Raw genomic sequence first — 22,189 nt, 5'->3', positions numbered from 1 at the left:
AGGAGTTACGAAGTAACTGACATGAAGAAGAAAATACTTTTAGAGCTGAAGCAATTTTACTTCAAGAAGATGAAAACAAGGATTAATAGATTTGAATGAATGGTCTTCTGTTTGTATGAGAAAAAAAAAAGTAAGTTTACAACACAGTGTACCTAAGATGGGAAGTGACTGGCTGTGATATAAGACAATAAAGATTCATCTTTTATATACTGTATGCAAAACACAAACAAAAATGTTCAAACAAATGCAGAGCAGGCAAGAAAAGACATCAGCTGATACATATTTATACTATGAAGTGCTACTATGGTAAAACATGGAAAACTTTAACACCTTACATTGAATAGTCTCTCTACAAACGATAATTATAAAATTGGGCTTACATTTCTTGGGCTATTTGTGAAATAAATTATAAATTAAGTGCAATAAAGACAACAGAATCTAGATCCACTTATCTTTAAATATCTCATCATTTAATATATGAAAGCAGCCTACTGTGCAATCTAAGAAGGCAACACTATGTGACTGACTTTACAAAATTAAAAGTATATGTGTATTTTTCATGTTAGAATGTGTCTGTCAATTATGTTATGATCTACTGGATTAAGATTAACATTAAACTACACAGAAAGGGAACAAGAGAGCTCACATCATCATTCTGGAATCAAGTGTAGTCTCACTAAGGAGAGCATGACCACAAGCATATTTTGTATTAGTCTTACTTTAAAAAATATTAGAATGTTATGAAATATTGTCGGGGGGGTGTTCATTATTATTCCTAAAAATGAATTTACTGGTTCAATCCCATTAGAAGTTTTTCAACCATAAATTTCCCTTCAACATCACAAGGATTGTTACTGATTGAAAACTATAAGGAGAAAGCAAATGGTTCTTCAAATTATACCTGCAAATACTTTCTTAGTATTTCTTGTATTTCCAATGTCACCTTGGAGAAAACCAGAAGGGACGGCATCTAGCAACCCAGTACTTTATTGGACAAGTAACAAAATGTAAGTGCTTACTAAAATTTGAACTTGTAGATACATACAACTTAATTAAGTGTAGGAAATTTGCCTTGCATTGCATCTGCACTGCATTTAATTATATAAGAAAATATACATAAATAATCAGAAATCCATACAGTGACCATTATCACCATTATACATTTGTTGTATACAATAAAACCCCCAAACCTTCATTCACTAGAGGGAACAAGAAAGTGAGAGGGTATTGTACTATATATAACAGTACATATAAAACCAACCCAACCCTTGGCAGTGCAAATTTACAGTATTAAAGGATGCAGTAAAATAACCATTTTAAATTAGTAAATCCTACATTTCATTTATTGTACTTCACAGAATAATCGATTGTCAGGCATGATGTGAGTAAGACCACAAATCTCAGCACTACAGATCTGTTTTGTTGTTTGGACTGGATATTTTACTATACTCTCCTCCTAACACGGCAAGTTAAATACGAAATTAATCATACATCTTCCCCCTTATGCACGTATTTCCTTTAGCTGATGGCTTTTGTTGTAACACGATAAAAGCTACCAAGTCCAAATTTGAAGAGGAATCTCTGAGTATATTTTCAGAATACAGCCATGTATGCCACACAACAAGTTGCTATGATTTCAGTTCTTCCTTCTAATTGTCAGTTTAAAAAGCAATTTCAGCTCAGACATGAAGATTAACTAAACGCCACCATATCATTCTATGTGAAACACTATTATAAAGCAGACACAAAATGATTATCCAAGGTCACTGAGTGAATCACTGGTTGAGATGGAAATTGTCTTGCATTTCTAGTTCTCCTTTTGAAGGGATTAATTCAAATGTATGAGGATTTCTAATGAAATACTTCCACTGCTTTATACATAAGCATCCATGGCAACTGTTAAAGTGTCTTGGTGAATTGTGATCTAACTTCTAGCTGCTTTTTTTGAAAACAAAACAAAACAAAATACACACACACCCAAAAAAAAAAAAAAAAGAAAGAGGTATAGGCACATCCCCAAGCACTAGAAAAGGTAAATTCTTAGTTGTAGTGTGAATCCAGCTCATATTTAACTTTTATTTAGAAAGTGATTAATCTTCTAAATTTAATGATTTGCACTGAAATGTAGTAGGAGAAAATTTACAAAGCTGTTTTATTTCACTCACACAGACACACGCACACACTCTCTCATGCATTTTTACATCTTTAAGTATGCAAAAGCCAGACCAGAAGTTTGATTAGATTCAAAACTTAAACCCCAAACCAGCACAGCTAATAATCCAATCTAATCCGAACACCACCACTCATCCAGTTATTCTTGTGTCAAGCCCATAATTCTGGTTGAACCACAGATCAGATTTCATCAACAGAAAGCCATCCCACTCCTAGCTAAGACATTCAAAGGTATAATTAGCCTCACTCAAAAAAAAATGTGGGTTTGTTCCAGCCCAAATCTATTCAGATTCAGATTCTAAACTTGAGATCTGGTTTTGCCTTTGCCTGATGAACAATAAAAACACATAGAAAATATTCACAGTGGGGAGATATAGATATATCTCATATCCTTTAACTACCTATGTTTCTGCTTGATAATGCAAGGATTACACTAATACAAGAAAAATATCAATAAAAAGTTTCATTCTTTATGGCTTATGTTATACTTCTGTACTGCTTGACACCAATGATTCACAAGGTGTAAAATATTAAATGTATTTTATGGCTTCTTCAAAGAAATGTTATAGATTGAGAAAGCTTTAAGTGCCCTAAGGTTCAATACTAATACGTTTTTAAAAAGTACTTTATACAGATACCAAAAATGCTTTCACTTCCATATTTAAATGTTCCTCTTTGTGCTGTTGTATTTTATGTAGTAAAATCTTCCATATATCACTTACTTTTTTGTCTTCATTATATTTATGGAAAATTTCTTGTGCTCTTTCTTCACCACCATCCGTAAACAGCATAATAATCTTATTGCAGTTAGCTCTAGAGACACTGTGCTGTAGGAGATACAAACAGAAGCTTTTTTTTGTTTCAGGACATAATGAATAACAACTGTTATATTTGATGGCTTTCATATCAACATGCTTACTGCTTTAACATGGTAATGGCAAAACTTCCAAAGTCTGTTACAATTTCATCCAATACACCTTTCTGAATGAGGGAAGGGGGAGGGGGAGGGGGAGGGGGAGGGGGAGGGGGAGGGGGAGGGGGAGGGGGAGGGGAGGGGAGGGGAGGGGAGGGGAGGGGAGGGGAGGGAAGGGAAGGGAAGGGAAGGGAAGGGAAGGGAAGGGAAGGGAAGGGAAGGGAAGGGAAGGGAAGGGAAGGGAAGGGAAGGGAAGGGAAGGGAAGGGAAGGGAAGGGAAGGGAAGGGAAGGGAAGGGAAGGGAAGGGAAGGGAAGGGAAGGGAAGGGAAGGGAAGGGAAGGGAAGGGAAGGGAAGGGAAGGGAAGGGAAGGGAAGGGAAGGGAAGGGAAGGGAAGGGAAGGGAAGGGAAGGGAAGGGAAGGGAAGGGAAGGGAAGGGAAGGGAAGGGAAGGGAAGGGAAGGGAAGGGAAGGGAAGGGAAGGGAAGGGAAGGGAAGGGAAGGGAAGGGAAGGGAAGGGAAGGGAAGGGAAGGGAAGGGAAGGGAAGGGAAGGGAAGGGAAGGGAAGGAAAGGAAAGGAAAGGAAAGGAAAGGAAAGGAAAGGAAAGGAAAGGAAAGGAAAGGAAAGGAAAGGAAAGGAAAGGAAAGGAAAGGAAAGGAAAGGAAAGGAAAGGAAAGGAAAGGAAAGGAAAGGAAAGGAAAGGAAAGGAAAGGAGGAAACCAAAACAAAACCATTTTTCTGTTCCATGAGACTGAAATATGACTCATTTCAGATCTGACCCAACACAGAGGAATGGGGATCTGGTAGTTCCTCTCACCTCCATCAACACAAGGAAAGCTCTTTAGCTTGTACCCATCACAACAACCCCACAGCAATCCTCCACAGATGTTCTGCATGAGACTTGTACAGTGAGGGCCTCTAAACATTTTTACTCTTCTCTTTTCTCATCCTTACTTTTTTTCTTATCCTTACTGTCCTTGTGGAAATTTGGGAACAATGACCCTCTAATGAATTACTGAATATTCTTTTTTTTTCTGCTTGACTCCTACTCACAGAAACTATCAAGCTCATTGACCACTTAAATGAAAACTCTGATAATTTAGGCATCCTATAGGTACATCTATAAAACTCTACCTTATAAACTTAGAAATATTTTTGCATTTGCTATTTTTGTCACATTTCCTTAAAATAAACTCCATCTTCCACTTCTTTGATTCTTTCCTGGGGTTTTTTATTACTTTTTTTTTTTTTTTTAAATACAGTGAAATGAATAGCTAACCTAGAAAAGTATTTTAGAATCAGGTTTACATAATATATTTTAGCAAAGATATGGCTGCCTAGATCTCTCCATCACCTACTTTTCTAACTACATTGTAACTCAGAGGTGAAGCACTGAGCATGTTCCATTATTTCTGGAGGGCAAGCCTGGAATAGAGAGAATTGAGATGAAGCCCCTCTGACTCCTAATTCAGCAGTCAAAGTAACTAGTAAAGCCACTGAGAAAAACACAGTGTGTTGTGCAAAGGAATAAAAACATTGTTCCACAGCCGGAACAAGAGAGATTAATAGGAATTTTGCCTCCTTATGAAAGGAGCCAAAGGCTCCTCCTTTGGCATTCGTCTTCTTTCCTTATTCCCTAAAAGTTAAGAATCTAGTCTAAGCAAATTGTTCATGAATTTTACAGCCAGTGTTCCTTGTCCTCTGTGTTGCATACAAATGGTCCTAGTCAGACACATTTTGCTACTTCTGAGTAGTTGGATGTGACAGAGTAAAACCCTTAGAGATTCAGTAAAATAAATTCAACTTCCCCTTCCACAAGCCTGAATTTTGCTGTATGAATTTACTATACAGTCAGGAAAAGAAATAGGAGGGTCATCCTTACAAAGTACCTAGCTCTCCCTTGCTTTAGTCTTTGTGACTAGATAGTGACTAACTTTCACCTGGCTGGTCAGGTGAGATGATCCCACTCCCTTTCATTACTTTTCATCCTACTCTCTGATCTGATTCCTTGTTCTTCTGTAATAAAGAGACCGAAACACCAAAGCCAGCCCTCAACATCAGCCAATAATCCTCAAAATTGCAAGTCTATGGTTATACAATGCTCCCAGAAAACTAAAATACAAAAACTTTGTTTGCAATCACTATATTAACAGATGAATAATTATTCCTCAGAGATGATTTGTATTCATAGTTCAATATTCAGTGAGTAACTACTTATTTAATCATTTGAAAAAAACCAAGTCCAAAGATTTTCCTACATGTAACAACACATAAAAACCACTTGAAATCAATACATTCTCTCCAATCTCATCAGCACACTGTGTTTCATTTGGAATTAAATAATTTATGACCATTTTTTGCTTGTGAAATATAACCTACAAGATACTGCTTTGGGCTGCAATCTTTTCGATATTAAAAAAGTAATAAAAGTAGAGTTGGATACTTCATAAATAAAGAAACTCACCTACATTTACAGTGATTTAATATATGGGCCAAAATAAAATCACAGGGAAACCAAAGAGATGACAAGGAAGGGGACCAAAGCCTGATCATATTATAAAACTTTCCTACCGATTTTAAAATGAGTGCTATTATGGGCAATGTGAACTTGAGCTAGCCTTTGTTTTAACTGACTAAACCAGGATTTTTCTAGCAGCTTTCTTAGCTTATGCTAATACAGTATCAGAAAAATGCAGTGTTTTCTCTTTATCTCCTAGTACTTACAGAAGGGCATTTACTTACACTACACTGTTTAGACACTGAAGTCATGTCATGGAAAAAAATTCCAAGGTCTTAGTAGCCTCCAAACAACATTGGAAATCTGAACATGAATAAGCTCAAATCGTATGACATTTTCCCACTATAAAAACTGCATCCTGATGAATGAACTTTACAGATCAGTTTCTGACAAGTGATCAAAAGGAAGGCAGAATTGCCTTTACAACACGTCTTCCCCCCCGCATTTGCACAAAGATGGAGAGATGCTGGCTCAGGGAGTGAATATAAGTGATTTTGTAAAGCTGATGAAGTAATTTCATCGTTTCTCTGAACAGTTTGCCTCACCAGCCCAATGGATGGCTCTGCCCTCCCATCACAGACCACAGCTGAAGAGGAATGTGTTGCCTATACAGCAGCTTCCCTGGGACAAAAAACAGTTTCTTAGCTTAAACCACAGAATACAAGTTGGAGCTGAGTCTACATATTCATTTTTAGCTCTCTCTTGCCCTTGATAAAGGCTTTTCTTTTTCTTCCTTCAAAAAAGCAAGCAAGACATGATCCATTTTATGCTGTGCCTAAAATTGCTTTTGTTTTATACAAGTTTTACATCCTTAAAATTAGCTCATTAAATGGCAGATCAGGATTATACCTTATGACATGACACTTTAGGGATGCATTTTTCATTATGAGTTTCATGCCAGTGAAGAAGGAAAAGGTAAACCAAGGCAAAAATCAACTACTTGAATCAAGAAGAGATTATTTCAAGATAATTTTTATGACAAATCATAGTTGTTATGGTATGGGGAAAAAACCCTCCTGAATTCCTGGAGCTGAAGTATTATTATTTTCAAAGAAATAGAAAGCTAATATAACAATAAATAATGGAAAAATACTGCATAAAAATTATGGAATCCAGATTATCGATACTCACTTGAATTAGTATGTTGAAAAAACCTGAAGTGTCTATTTCCATCTAGCAACATATCAGACAATAAGTTTTTCATGGCACAAGTAAAATATTATTTTGGTATTCAAGAAAATCGTTAGAAATAACTGTCATCCAGAAATAGTACCCACAAAATTATTAAGCTGTTAAAAACTATTCAATTTCCATGGACCTTAAAGCAATTTGACTGTTTGAAATCATAAATATACAACGGGAAGCTATCCCTAAGCATATTTTTTTATTATTTGTTTAAGCCTGTATTATATCATCCTATTATATTGTCTTGTCACCAGAGTCTCGCGCTAACTCCATCACCAGCCCTTGACTCTTCCTGCCAAATGGATTTGCCGATATCTGGAGAGGATGACTGTATTTCCATAACCTATAACTGCAATCTCTTAATTTCCCTTGATATACACATCCACAATGTCCAGCCTAATTTAGAGGCTTGCAGAGATTATGTGAGGCTAATCAGACCTTTGTCTCCAGTTATGAGAGAGACAGTCCCACTATAAGACTGATCTCCAATTATTTTTTTAAGCAATTTTTTACTCCTACAAACAAGTCCCCTTTCAGGCTTCCCCTGTGTTCAGGTCTTCTTAATACTGCCTGCACACAAAGCACGTATCTGGCGCTGCACCAAATGTAATACATAACGTTAATCAAATATAAATGTTATGAGGAACAAGCTGTGTTTGGCAAAATTTCTTGTGTCTTGCCGGTTCCCTTTGAATGAGATGAATGAAGAAAAAGGGGAAATGCTGTTCTGCCTGGTCTGAAAAAGTCCGTCAGCTTTTAAAATCCTGTTTGCAGTTTTATATAACCATCAGCAGAGGGCACACAATCATTTCCCCACCAAACCCCTCTGCTCATCTAAATAGTGATCTGCTGAGAAAATACCCATGAAAACATTGTATTTTCTTTTCCTCCATCAAAATTTAACAAGGTTAGGAATTTTTCAACCAGCTCTAGCCCTAAGCTGCATATGCAACGGCAGGGAAGCGCCCTGAAGTCCAGAATCTGGCAGATTAGGGGAAAAAAATTAAACATTCGTACACTGAGAGACATAACTGATATATTAAAACAAAACAAAACAAAACAAAAACACTTTATATTTATTAAGCTAGTTCCTTAACTTCTGTAAATTGGTATAGCTTTATTTACACTAAGGTGACGATCCAATATGCAGTCTTTGTGAAGGTGAAATATGAAATATTTTTTTTTTAAATAACTACACAAACTGTTTTAAAAAAATGACCAATAAACCCCCAACATTTGTGGTAAATGGGAAACATTACTACTTAGAAAGCTAGTGCTTGGGTGCAAACTAGAAAGTACAATGTAATTAAAACATGGAGACAATGCCTTTAATTTTTGAGGAAACGATTTTATGCATGAGGAAAAAGGAATTAGAATACTCTCGGGTGCCTAACATTCCTCTGTTAACTAAGTAATATGCTCCCCTCTGTCCTGCTCAAGCCATGATCAACTATTTATTACATGTAATAAATATAAAATTGCAGGTTAACTAAACTTTGCTAGGAGATACTGTGGTAAAACTGAAATAATAAACAAACAACTTTGTAGTATCTGTAGCCTTCAATTTTAAAATTACCTGGAAATCAACCACTACCACAGCTATGTGCCAACTGAGAATCACACGTTAAATGAAAAACTAGCTGAATGAATGAGGTAAAAACAGTACAGCACATTGAAAACCAAATTTATTCCCAAATCTTAGCAACCTGCTGGGAGATCTGCAAAGAAAAAAATGTATTGTTGGGATAAGTTTACTTGCTAAATAAGGTATTGTACTGGTTATCACTCAGTTACATGATGGAAGAGCATGCAGTGGCCATCTGAACGTTCAAGTTCTCCTTCTTCACTTTAAAGCAGAGAGATGACTTTCATACTTACATTTAGCAGCTGTTCAAAAGCATAGCTAAAGCCTTTCTTGTAATCTGTAATTCCTTTAGCAGAGATTTTATAGACAGCTTCTTTCAGCTTCTTCTTGTTCCTCACGTTAGCTTGGACAAGGTGATTAAAGCAACTGACGTTCTGAGCATTATTGTTAAACTGTAAAATAAACAGAATAGTATTAAAGACAGTTAATTGTCTTTTCTAGGTACTGTAGTAGTAAAAGCTAATGTTTTCTTGATCCATGAGATAAAGCATGTCACACCTGGATTTTCATTTCCACAACATTGAGAATGTCCAGCAGTGTCTGGAGATTTCAAAAGTGGGCAATAAATATATATATAAAAAAAGGTATTTGGCGCTTTGCTCTTTGTTGCAATCAAAACCCTCTACTGTATTGGGAAAATTCTCACAAATATTTTTAAAGCTCATACAATGAAATCAAACTGAGAAATGCAGAGTTAGGGAAATAAAAAAAATGGGAAAATGTTTATCTTACTTTTTTTAATCACTGAAAAATATTGGTTGAATTATCAGGTGATTTCCATATTGCACGTACTACGCTGTCTCTAAACCTACTGTTTTACAATGACACTTGCAGGTTATAATCAATTAGTACATATGTCTTACAGAAAACAAAATACACTCTTCGGGCAAAGGAAGCACATGAGAGTATAGCTATAAATAGGAGAATATTGTTAATAATAATACAAGTTTGTGTATTGAGAACACACATATTTGTGCTCTCTTACCCACATATCCGTAAAGACTACTCCCTGAAAAATTCATTTATACAAGATTCTGACATCATTTAAAAACATACATAGAAAATGCTTTATGTGCAAAATGTTGTCTGCACAAGTAGAAATCAGGTTATGATCTCTTTAAAATTTGTCTCTGTATAAAATATATATATGTCCTGGTAGAGAGAGAGGGATACAGAAATACATCTCACTTTTTAGCTATCTCTGTATCTATCTATATAAAGTCAAAGGTGAGACTTCTCTTAAAAAATGCTGTAGTATGTGTGAGTCTAACTGTAGTCTTGAATGAAAGTGCATATTACTGCACATAATCTGTGTTGAACTCCATTTGAATGAAAATCTCTTTTTAACTACAACACTGAATTTTATTTAAGATACTCTTGACTAATATTAATAAAACTATTGTCTTGGCCAATTTTTAAACTGTTTTATCTATCCAGAGTTCTTGTGTGAGCTTTTTTTCTCACTGGCAAATAAGATGTCCAAAAAACTCTGTAAAACTCCATCTCAGTAAAGGCACTAAACCCCAGACCTCCTAATTTATGTTTCAGCTGAAAACAGATTATTATGTCTCTTCCTGATTAAGGGTCTTCAGTGAAAGTAAATGTAAATGTAATTTTGTGCTGTCAACCTGGTGCAAAGCCTTAAAATAGCTTAAAAATTAGGCCCTGTTGGCTTAAGTCTCAATACTGCTAATTAGTTCAATAGTACTGTATAGAAGATAAGGTAAATAAGGTCACAGATTTCAATAACTTCTCAGACTACTTACATGTCTAAAATAAATCACTAAGTACCAGGCACAAAGTACAGAGCGAGAACTGCTATCAGCAGCAAACATCAACTTACATTGTAATTATAAGACACTTACAACGAACAGAACTTAAAAGGATGAAGGGATTGATAATATCAAAGCATTTTTAATAATGCGTAATAATTCAATTCCAAGTTATTAGGATGCTTAGGAGGTACACAGACCTTTCCATGTCCCGGAATCAGATGCGTACAGATGCATGCTCCCTGCCCTTAGGACCAAACAAAATATGAACTACCAGTAATTTTTATCGAACACCCACTTTAATCAATGAGACTTCTGCTATTGACTTAGTAGGAGCAAATGTATAACAGCAGTACAGCTTATGGCAGAGATGACTGACAGAGAAAGGCATCATCCTCAGCAGAAGGCTTAGCCTAATTGGTTCCAGACCCTTCTTGAAAATAGCCACAGAGCTGCAACTGCAGGATTTCTGGCTGTAAGTGAGCAAATCCAAGCACTATTATGAGAGCATTTGCTACGCTGGATTGTAACTTATGGTTCCACATGTAATTTCTTATTCTCGCAAAAAGGATGTGTCAAAGTGCTGCATGAACTAAAGACGTTAAAGCATGAATTTGTCCGCCTCATCTTCTAATATCATTATGGTACCACAAGCCACTCCTGCATGTATGAAGAAAGCCCACTATTTTGATTTTGAGCATTAAGTAGTTCACAATTAATCTCATAGCTTGTCATCTTCATATTATATTTTTTTTTCCAGGGAGCTTATTTTTGCTTATTCCTCATGAGTTAATATTGTCTTTTGGTGAGATACTGATACTGGTTTATGGTATAGCTGCAGTTTTCCTGAGAACCGTATTTGCTAAAAAATTGTATGGATTCTTGCTAGGCAAGGGTATACACTATGAGAATAACATATAAGAATCTTCATATGTCTTTCTAATTAATAAGGACAGTTATTGTTCTGTCCCAGTTTTATAGCTCTGTTTCCCAGGTGATTAAAATCTGTGGGAGCAAGTTATTCTCAAATGACTTTATGTAAAGTTTTCTGTCCCCTTTTCTATCAATATGCAGCTCCCAATGTGTCATAAGGAGTCAACTGTTTCTAAAAACATGCAAAAGCGTGAATAAGCATTTTAACTTTGAAAAATGCAGTGTTGTATTTGACCAGGCATTCTGCAAAAGAGTCAGTCGTATGTAATAATATGACAAAGGTTACTTATTTATTTTTGTAATATTCTCTTTATCAGGGCTTTAATTTTCATAATACCACAACTATAAATACAGTATCATGTATCTAAATTATTTACAGTAACAAAAGTATGAAAACAGGATGAGATAATGAAGATTAAAAATATTTTCCAGTTCTCCCAGTATCACAATGCAAACTTCACCTTTAAAATAAATGAACACATGGAATTGGACTACATATAACCAAATTTTCAGCTTGAATATTCCTTCAATGTGTGCCGTATTTCCCAGAAAAGAATAATTTTGGTAGGACCAACCCTCCACTATGATTAAAATGTAAGACTCCCAACTGAACCCTAACATATCTATCCATTGTGTGATTTTAAAGCTGTTATCTTTTATAAAAGTTCTTTCCCCTGACTCAAACAAGTTATGGTCATTTATTTTTCCATTTCCCCTCAGTATCACGTGGTGATTTTTATTCACTGTGCTTAAGCAGCATGTTTTGCTGCTTAAGAAAAACCACAAAATAATCACACAACTGTAGTCAATTCACTTTGATGCAGAACACTGACACACTCAATGGTGTTTCTTACAGGAGTTTCTTACAGGAGTAACCAATAAATTACCCGATGATTATTAGGTACGTTAACCATGTGGGAGAGAAAACATTGTGCTGTAGAATTATTTCAGCTTGTCTTGACCTGATTTTGTAACCACGATTGGAAAAGTACTCAAGTAAAGTAATTTTAAAAATACAAGATCTGAGAATGAATTCTCATTGTGAGATGGGATGCAAGTACAGATCTTGTGCTTGGAAAGTAGAACACCACCACTATCTAGTAGGTAGCTCTGCTCTACACAAGCTAATTTCATCTCAAAAAGAAGAGTGAAAACACTGTTCTGCTTCATCAGTGACATTACATGCAGATTATTTCATAAGCTAACATAAAACTAACCATAAATTCAGTCTTATGGTCAGTGCATGCCTTGTCTTGGGCTGTAGCAAACAGTGGTTTAGGAGTTCAAGTGAAAATTTAGTGACAAGTGAAAATTTCTCCCTGAAATGCCACTACCATTAAACTGCAAATCTAAATTGCTTGCTAGCAGTCCTGCAAATGTATCAGGATAATTATTTCTATGAAGGTCAGGTATCTAGCATATGGATTGGTAATTACGGATACAAAAATGACATTTTAAAAATTGACAGGAATACTGGTTCAAACTGTTTAAGCAGTTAACAAGTAAACTGTACCGTACTTACACATGATGTAAACTGAACAAAGGGTCAAGGTCAAAATATCTGCATCTATAGATTGACAAATGCTGATGTAAAATGAAGGAGAAAAATAACACAATTGTGGAACATAGAGTTACGTCAACCAAAGTCTGCAAATGCTGTAATTTAATTAAGAAAAATATATGAGCCAGCTGTTTTGAAATATATCAGTCAACGTTAATGTTAACATCAGTCAACAAAGCAGATGAGAAGAGTTTTTGATTAAATAAAGGAATCAGTAGATGGAACAACAACTCTCCAAAATGAACGTTTACCTGTTTGCTAGGAGGTGAAGGCAAGTCTGAAGATTGAAATGTGACTGATAAAAATGTCCAAAGGGGGGAACAAAATTCAGGGCTACATTTAATTAATTTGAACTCCAGTAAAATACTGAAGTAACTGAAAGATTTCAAGTGTAAAAGCCTTCAGTTTGCCCTTAAAACTGGCTTGTCATACCTGTTACACAACACTAAAATAATTTTGCTCTTTAACCAGTTGACCATGTGACAAAAACCAGGACTATTCATAACTTTGAATTAGCCAAACTGAGCCAGTTTTCAGTTACACTCATCTGAAATATAATAACAATAGTGGCATTAACAATTTTTCACACATTAAGATAGCAAAAGACAAAATACCTGCAATAAGCCTATGACAATTACTGGTCACATTACCTGTCTCCTAAGAACCATAATAATGCTTATTTAAGTTTGGATGATTCTTGAAAACCAGTTAACAATATACTCAGTCAGTTAGTATCTAGCTGGAAGAAAGAACACGCAACATTTCAAAAACCAGTTGCCACTTCAGAAAGTCCATGTTCTTACAAAATCAAGTCCTATCAAAGGTTTAAAATTAAAAGTTATTACAATCCATACTTTATTGAATAAAATACCCTCAATGTATCTATATGAAATGTCAGTTGGGTATTTATCAGACTGGCATTTCCCCCTAAGTATTGCAGTAAAGATAAACATATGTCATAAAAATGCTATTGTGGTAAAAAGAAAATAAATGGAATTTGTGTACAATGCCGTGGGCTCAATGAGTCACTTACAAAACCACAGATGACATTTGGAGGCAAACCATTCAATTGTTAAAGCCACCCTATACAGTATGTCACTACCAGTCACAGCTTCTACTTTTTCAACTATATAAAAAGCTTATTCCTTATCTAAGCTAAAATAAGAGCTGCTTGCAGCAAACCACTTGGAAATTATGGAAAGCAGGATAACCTTAGCTTTTTATTTTAAAGTATCATGAAGTATTAATATAATTAAATTTGTCTTGCACTTATATAGCAAGGTATAGGCTCTAGATGTATTTTTCACTAGATTTTTTCTCATTACCCAATTTATTTATATCCTTTTGGAGCCTCTGCCTTTGGGATCTCCCAGAACAATCCCCAGGTCTGAGGAAATGAAGACCTCCTGTTCACAGGTTTGGGCAGGAATACCCAAGCCTGTTACTGGGGCACTAAGAGTATTAGAGAACTTCACCTAGTTGACCTCAAAGCACCAGTATAATCTTTGGCCATATATGGGGCAACTCAATAACTTGAAAGATAAGTTAATCAATTCAACTTAATATGAAACTCTGAACAAAGGGTTTCGAGTTTAATGCTGCTTGAACCTTGTCATTCTGGAGAAGGTCAGAACCAGAAATACTATTCTGACAATCTCACAAGGACTTTGTCTTTATCCTCCTATTCAGAGAAGGATCAACTTGCAAAACCAGTGGAAAATTATACAGAATTACAGTGAAATATCTAAATCCTAGAGACCTTTCCCCCTCCTTTGGGTAGTTCCATTGAGCTGTGGGCTCCTCCCTACACATGGACCTCTGCAATCCATAGTGCCCCAAGATGTTAAACTGATGGACAAGAGAAGGGGTTGTCATTCTGAAGCCCCCTTCTGATTCCAGAATAGTTACTTCTGCATTGCTAAAACCCTCTTCTTTTCCAGAGTCTCAACATGCTCTCACTAAGAGCATCCTTCTTTAAAATTATTAAAACTCCTACCCCAACACCAGGATATTAGAGGAATCAAAGGAAGTGAAACAGAGATATTGATTTATTTCCTATGTCTGTTCCCACTCTAAGTGCTCTGTGGATATGATGGCAGATCAAAAAATGAATAACAAGAGACCTTACAGACAGGTGTTTTCATTAAGAGGACAGTATAAGACGGGGGGGGGGGGGGGGGGGGGGGGAGAAACCCTCATGGAAAAAGGCTGCAAAATGAAGAAAGAAAGGATCAGTATTCAGAAGTGGGACATACAGGGACCGGAAAACATTTGAGACAGATAAGTAGGAAAATCAAAACTATGAAGCAGTCTGGGAAAAAAACCAGTAAACAAAATAGATGAGAAGAAAAACGTGTATATATTTTTTTTCCTAAAACTGCATTCAGTTCAATATATTACCTGCTGAACAGATACAGCTTGTCTATTGGGAGATTTTTTGATAAATCTGCCTTTTGCAGATACCAGCCGACCTCTCCCCAGTTGACAAGCTTTAGCAAGTGATACATAGCATATAACTCCCAGGGACATCCACACTTTAGCATCACAGACACTTTCAAACATTACTGAGTATCTCGGACTCCTTGTGAAATAGCTCAGAACTGTTCTTATTTTACTGGTGAGAAAAGTGAAGCAACAGGGAAGAAAACAAGTAAATCCAAGGCAAAGACATGGCCAGAAGCTTAATCTTAATTCCCCACTACTAGAGCACCAGAATATGCTTTTTTCCCTTTCCTTTGTGCAACCAAACCAAACTCCTCAAATTTGCCCTTTAACTTGGTATTAGCTATTTTGCTATATGCCATTTAAACCACGAGGTCAAATAGGGCACAAATTATTAAAGCATGAATTCTCATAAACAGCTCATCACTTAAACTTCTTCAAAAGGCACACACAGCTAATGCAATTCATTCTGAAGACTACAGCACTGTGAGAGAAAAATCTCTGATTTCACAAGCAATATATAAATTGATGAATGTTTCAAATTCTCTTCTATATATCCATCTATCCCTCTCTATATATCTCCATCTCCTGAGAGGTATAAGGGATATAAATCTGAAATCCAATGTCAATCATTCTTTTCGCAAGTGTAGGAGGCTATTTAAATACAAATAAAAGGTTTCAATTGAATCTGCTTCTTTTATGAAAGGAAACCCAAAGCATCCCCTTCATTGCTCTGTATTAGACTTCACATTATCTGTAATGCTAGCAAAACAAACAGGTATCAAAAACAGCAGCATAAGAAGAAATGTTATAAAGAATTATAGAGTAATATCTTGGGGCATTCATTTATCTTGATCAGAAAGTGCTTATTACTGTTCCTGACAGTCAAGAACTTTTTTTTCTGCTGTATCTGATTTTTTCGTACATATGGGTTCATATATTTTTAAATAATTCTGTTTATGTATAGGTATGTACTTAATTTTTTTTTATGACATGATCAAGAAAGCAAGCTTCATCAGTTAACATTTATCAGATGTGATCTGGACAAAGCACTAATCCACTGAGGAATGCCACAATTCTCAGTAAGCACAACAATAAGTTTATGTGAATACAAATCCTCAGGAAAAGAGATTGAGGAAAGCAGCACTAGCTCTGCAATTCAATCTGAGAAATACAAAATCTTTTGTAAATCATCTCATTACTGGGAAATGCAACAGCATAAACAAATCAAAACCAGTAAATTAATGACATTTTTAAAAACTTTTTCAGATTTTAGTCACTAGGTGGCACTAAAACAAAAAAAGTTGAACTACTCTTACAAATGTTACCTTGAAATGGGAAATTTTACACTTCTGGTGGAGGTCACTGGTGCATTCTGTGAATGGCATAAATTTCTCATTCCAGCTAAAACAATTAAATACTCTTGTGTGCCAAATGAGTGAAGAAGCAGGAATATTAACTTCCGCCTTAAAAAAAAAAATTCCACATGTTGAACACAAGAGATCCTAGCTCCAGGAGGATGAAAATCTGTTTTTTCCATACAAAGGATCCATATTACCAAAACAAGCATCTCAATTTCCAACAGCTTTACAAACTGTGTTTACAATACTCATAATGGAAAAGCTGTAAAAGTTAACATTTCTCAACCAACTTCCTATCTAAATGTCTTTCTGCATCTTCAAAATCTGTAAAAGTGATAACATTCTTATTGAATATTGTTTAATACCAAATCTAAGTAAAAATTAAGATTTTCCCAACCATCCTTACCTGTCTCCCTATTCTTCACTCATTCCAGTTAGTTTATTAACATCTACTGATTCAACATAGCATGTTTAATCAGAATCTCCTGAAATTACACTTCTAAGCTAAAAAAAACGCCAAAAAACTAAAAAAAAACCCTAAAAAACTACCCCACCAAAACTTCTGACATTGAGACCCTGCCTTAAACTGTATGTAGACTGTATATTTTTAAAAATTCAGAAATGTTTATCTTTTATAGAAAATCATAGAAACTTGAACAAAACAGTAATTCCTATACTTACACTTGCTACAGAGACAAAACTTATACATATAAAATACCAAGATCATGATAGCTGAATAAATCAGAAACATCACTCCGGGAATACTGAAAATTGAGAAAAACATAGTCAGCTTGCTGAAGACCTAATCAGATACTACTGCTGCTGACTTTCAATCCGCTGAGGCTCGTTGCTATGCTACTTCTACCTCATGGCTAAATCAGCTTGGTGACCCAGTTGTATCTATACATATTAAATGAGCAATAGTGAAATAGACCTGATTTCATCAGGCTTTCGTCTTGTAGCTAAATCCAGCTTTGCTGATTTCTTTTCCTTTTTTTCCTGCTGCTTTAGGCTTGGTAATAGGATTTTAGGGTTAATCTTAAGAATAACTGAATCTTGAATAAGGCCAGTTACAATCTATATTTCAGCAGTAAGAAGATATTATAAATATTTATCAGAACCCATTTAGAGAATAGTAAGAAAGCAATTTGCAAAGTTTTATTCCCATTTAGATCTCAGTACACAGAAAATTTGAGGCAGTTCAAGCAATAAAGGTTTGTAATTTAACATGCCAAAAAATAATACGTGGTGTTAAAGTTCAGCATTTGTATCTTGCTATAGAATAATTGTTTTCTCCTATCCTATGACTTGCATAGAGATAATCTTCAGATATACAGTACAACCCTACATATACACTGTAAAGAAAATGTTTAAACCTTATTCTACTACTCAGTAGGAGCACTCCTGCATTTCTTAAATTGTATTGCAAGTATAGGAAGCAATAAAATTAAGACTATGTGTCAATTTACACTATTGTCATTTCTTGAAATTTAAAATGCATCACATTTCTTTTCATTGTGAAATGGATATATGTGCATTATAGACAGAATATACATATAAAGTGCAAGAATGCTTAATACTGAGTTTTTGAAAGGACTCTTGACAGATCACAGGTAACAGCGTTCAACAACAATATAACTGTTAAATCATGAAATATCTGCTGAAAAAATATTGTAGCATAATACGACATAAATATTTGGGAAAGGATCAAATACTGGGCTAAAATCTGCTCTCAGTTATCTTCGTTAGCCTTTCTAACTAATATGATTATCTGCACATAAATCAATGCACAGCTCCCACTGAGTACAAAAGGATTAATGTTCAGACCATAAAGTATGATGCTGTGCTGTGAATCTCAGTTACAGCAAAGAACGTCAACATAGGCTGAAAGATTAATTAGCTTAGCAAGATGAACCCATTTATGGTCATTTCATGATGCTGTGGCTAAGTTAGCATGTATTATTTACTTAAGATCATGTGTACTGAAAATTTCAGTACTGTAAACTTCAGCATCTCCCCAGAAACCTGGCTGATCTGAACTACTGCACTACTGTAGTGCTGCAGTACTGTAGTCTTCACTGTATGGCACTGCTACCCAGATACACTCTAGGAGAGAGCTGTAACAAGAAGAGACTTTCTAGAAAATAATTTTGTAGACTTCTTTTTATTATCACTTGACTGGGGAAATCTTCATTCAGTAAAATTCAAGTTGTTTAGAACATGAAACACCCTTGGCCAAAAAGATGAATCATAGAATCATAGAATATCTCAAGTTGGAAGGGACTCATAAGGATCACCAAGTCCAACTCCCTGCTCCTTGCAGAACTACCTAAAACTAAACCCTATGACCAAGAGCGTCATCCAGACACTCCTTGAACGCTGACAGGCTTGGTGCTGTGACCAGGCTCCCTGGGGAGCCTGTTCCAGTGACCGACCACCCTCTCGGTGAAGAACATCCAAACTGAACTGCCCTTGACACAGCTTCATTCCATTTCCTCGTGTCCTCGCTGGTCACCAGAGATAAAGGTTTGAGTATTAAACCTTTATCTATAAACCCACTGGATATGTGAGGTTGCTACTCAGGGTGTCAAAAGCAAGATGAATGTTTAGTCAGTGCACCAAATTACAAGACAGATGTACGCTTCAGCGCCAGGCCACATAACTGGGGGATGGCAGGGGGCTACAATGTCACCTCCATATTCCCAGGGCTTGACTTAAATATGCCTATCACCCTTGCAGGGCAAAGCAACATGCCTGGCTGCGCATGGCGCCTGGGTTTCACAAGCAGTAAGGAGGCTGCAGCAGCACACTGCTGATGTGTAAGATGCTGCCACTAAGGCAGGGAAGTGTGAGACAGGAGGGAAAAACGTAAGTCTTGAAAGCGTGAGACTTGAGAAGTCGATGAGTATTTCATTTATTTTGCCGAAGTTAAGAGTTCCTTTAGATTCACACCGAACTAACATCTTGCCACATATATGTCTTAAAACTTTCACCTATCAAATAGATGACATTTATTGAAAATATATTATGAAAAGAGGGACCATAGAACAAATAGCTCCCACCCTGTCCCAAACCTTATGGACAGCCTGCATTTTTCTCTTTTTTCATTAACATGATAAGTCATCTTTCCCCAGCAGAATCATTAAAGCCATCCCAGCCCAGCCTCTTCAGAACTGGTAAGGAATGAGTTCATTGTTCGAGAGACCATTCACCCACCACAAAATTTTAATTATACTGTCACAACACCCCCTAATAATTGTCTCCTGGTTGGAAAGCTGACTCAGAAATACACTTTTGGTCCAGCATCTGACGTGCCATAAAAACTCACAGGATCGATGATACGTCTGACATGTAGCAGGGCTCTCTTTAGTAAGACTTGTGCTTTACTAAAAATTAAGAAACAGGAAATAGCCAACAGATTCATTAACCAGTGGAACCATGAAGTAGAGCTATCACCTCATTTTATATACTACTAATCTACTCATTTTAAATACTACTAATATACTAGAGAGCTAGGATTTATTCTGGAAATCACAGAAGCCCGTGCCATGTGCTGTTAGAAATCTGACTTCCTGACATTTGACAACTATAAGAGGAGACAATAAAAATCTGTATTGATGCCTAAAGCAACCCCTCAATGTGGGAACGGAGGTGACTTTTCTAGTCATCTGGAATTGCCAGCTATACTGTACAGTAATAAATGTACAGTTTCCAGCAACATCCCTGCTCCTGACATCCTAATGTAGAATTTCAGCTTCTAATTTCCATTCCTTGTGGCTCTTCATGCACTCAAGTACTCTATTCCCTAGAATTAACACTTTGTGACAGATCTAAAATGAAACAGATCTTGTTTTAAGATTTGCCCTATTCCTTCTCCAACTCTTTCCATTTCTTTTTTCCATCTTACCGACCTTTTGAACTTTTTCCTTCCACAGCAAACTAAAGTTACAGTTAATAACACAACAGTAAAAACTTAGCTGATATGTTAAAGCAGAGATTAACACACAAGCAAAAAAAAAAAGGTGTAAAAAACCCAAAAGTGCCTGTTGTTTTTATTCCCACTGACTCCCTTTTGCATTCTCACCTAAGCAGAGGTAGTATGATTCAGCTCATCTCATTTCAGTGATCTTTTAATTGGGAGCCCAGTCCAAGACAGTGGGCCAGGCTCTCCCTACAGCCAGCGGAGACGGACAAGCACCTCCTGGCTGTAATTTGTCCTCAAGATAGTCAGGATGACTTGTCTTCTGCAGGTGTTTTTCATTTTCCTCCACTAACTATAATTAGGGCCTAGGCAATAATTTACAATACAATAACCCCTCTTTTGGACTCAGGGAGGTTGTATGGGAGACATTATGGGATGCAGGGGAAGAGCATTTCAGGATTGCACAGGACTTACTATGGAATATTTTATGGAGGAACCAGGGTGAGGAAAGGGATGGATTTAGGTGATCTGGGGACAAAAAAGTGTGGGGAAAATAGAGGGGTATAGGGAAAAAATGTTGGTCCCATGTAAATAGTTTGCTGGTCAGTATGCTTGTCTGGCCACATCCTGCACCTCATCAGTGCCTTCTTATTAAACTCCATTTCTACCTCCTTTTCTGGGTGAGGGACTCTCTATTCTGCGTGTGTATCTGAGTGCAGCAACCTGAGTTGGAACACAGGTTGCAGGACCCGTGTGTCCATGTTGCAGCAGCTAGAGAGACTAAAGTGAGTGGACTTCAGTGTCAGCAACTGGAGTGGGACTGTGGGTCACAGGGACCCATGTGTCCATGGTACCAGCACCTGGGATGAGTGCCAGGTGCTGGTCCTGCGGTTCTAGAGTTGAAACCCGTGTGTGTGTGGCTCTAAGGGTGAGATCACAGGGGGGTTGGCTATTGGGACCAGGGGAGTCCCTGCCAGCTCTGTGTGCGTGCACGATGGTCTCTACCAGCAAGTGGATGGGGCTGCAGCCTTAGGGGCTTGTATGTCTAGGTGGCAGACTGAGATCCAGGGGCAGCTGCTGGGCAGACGAAGTGTCTGAGCCCAGCTGCTGGAGGGATCCACACAGGACACGTACACGTATATATACACACACACCCCCACACACACCCATATATATTCTCACCAGCAGACTTCCATCCTGTTCAGCAGGATGAGGCTGTTGGCACTGCCTACATTCACGTGGGTGCTCTGCATTTGCCTGTCTTACCTGTGTGGCTGGCCTGGTATGTATGTATATATACATGAATATACGCTATGTGGCATATACATGTGCTCTGTGTGCATGTGCCCACTGGGAATCCATTTTCAGCCTCACTACTGGTTGGATCTGTGGCATGGAGCTGCAGGAGCCTCACCTCTTTTGGGGTGTTGAATCTGGTATGATATGCTTTCCCCCAACAGGTAAAATAATATATGTATAAACAAACAAATCCCTAAATTCAGATGGTTTAGTTATTATTTTGTAACTCTAAAAGAAAAATAACTTCATCTTCTAAAGGTTTCTCAAGTTTATTTGTAGCTATGTAAGGCTCAGTTTAAATGAGAAAAACTTTTATGTATTCTTGATTTAAGGCTAAAAAGGGCAACGAGATAATCTAATCTGACCTCTTGCATACTGTCTCACCACCCACATATCACTGGTCCTTAAAATTCCCTTGGTTACTTCTGTAATAGACCTTAATAATTACGTTTAGTGGTAGATGTTTG

At 36.7% G+C, this 22,189-nt stretch overlaps 1 protein-coding gene across 8 annotated transcripts in view; it reads right to left on the bottom strand.

Annotated features, from left to right (window-relative positions):
• CACNA2D1 (calcium voltage-gated channel auxiliary subunit alpha2delta 1) overlaps nt 1-22,189 on the bottom strand; it is a 434,729-nt gene that overhangs the window by 83,490 nt on the left and 329,050 nt on the right. For all 8 annotated transcript variants that reach the window (XM_076360363.1, XM_076360445.1, XM_076360724.1 and 5 more), the window contains exons 11-12: nt 8,666-8,824; nt 2,895-2,999 (exon numbers count right to left, since the gene is read on the bottom strand). In XM_076360363.1, coding sequence (XP_076216478.1) covers nt 2,895-2,999; nt 8,666-8,824 — 264 coding nt within the window. The remainder of the gene's footprint in view (nt 1-2,894; nt 3,000-8,665; nt 8,825-22,189) is intronic.

Source organism: Aptenodytes patagonicus, chromosome 1, assembly GCF_965638725.1.
Source record: "Aptenodytes patagonicus chromosome 1, bAptPat1.pri.cur, whole genome shotgun sequence".
NCBI lineage: Eukaryota > Metazoa > Chordata > Aves > Sphenisciformes > Spheniscidae > Aptenodytes > Aptenodytes patagonicus.
Note: the sequence above shows the minus strand (reverse complement) of the source record. Positions and strands in the feature narration are given on the sequence as shown.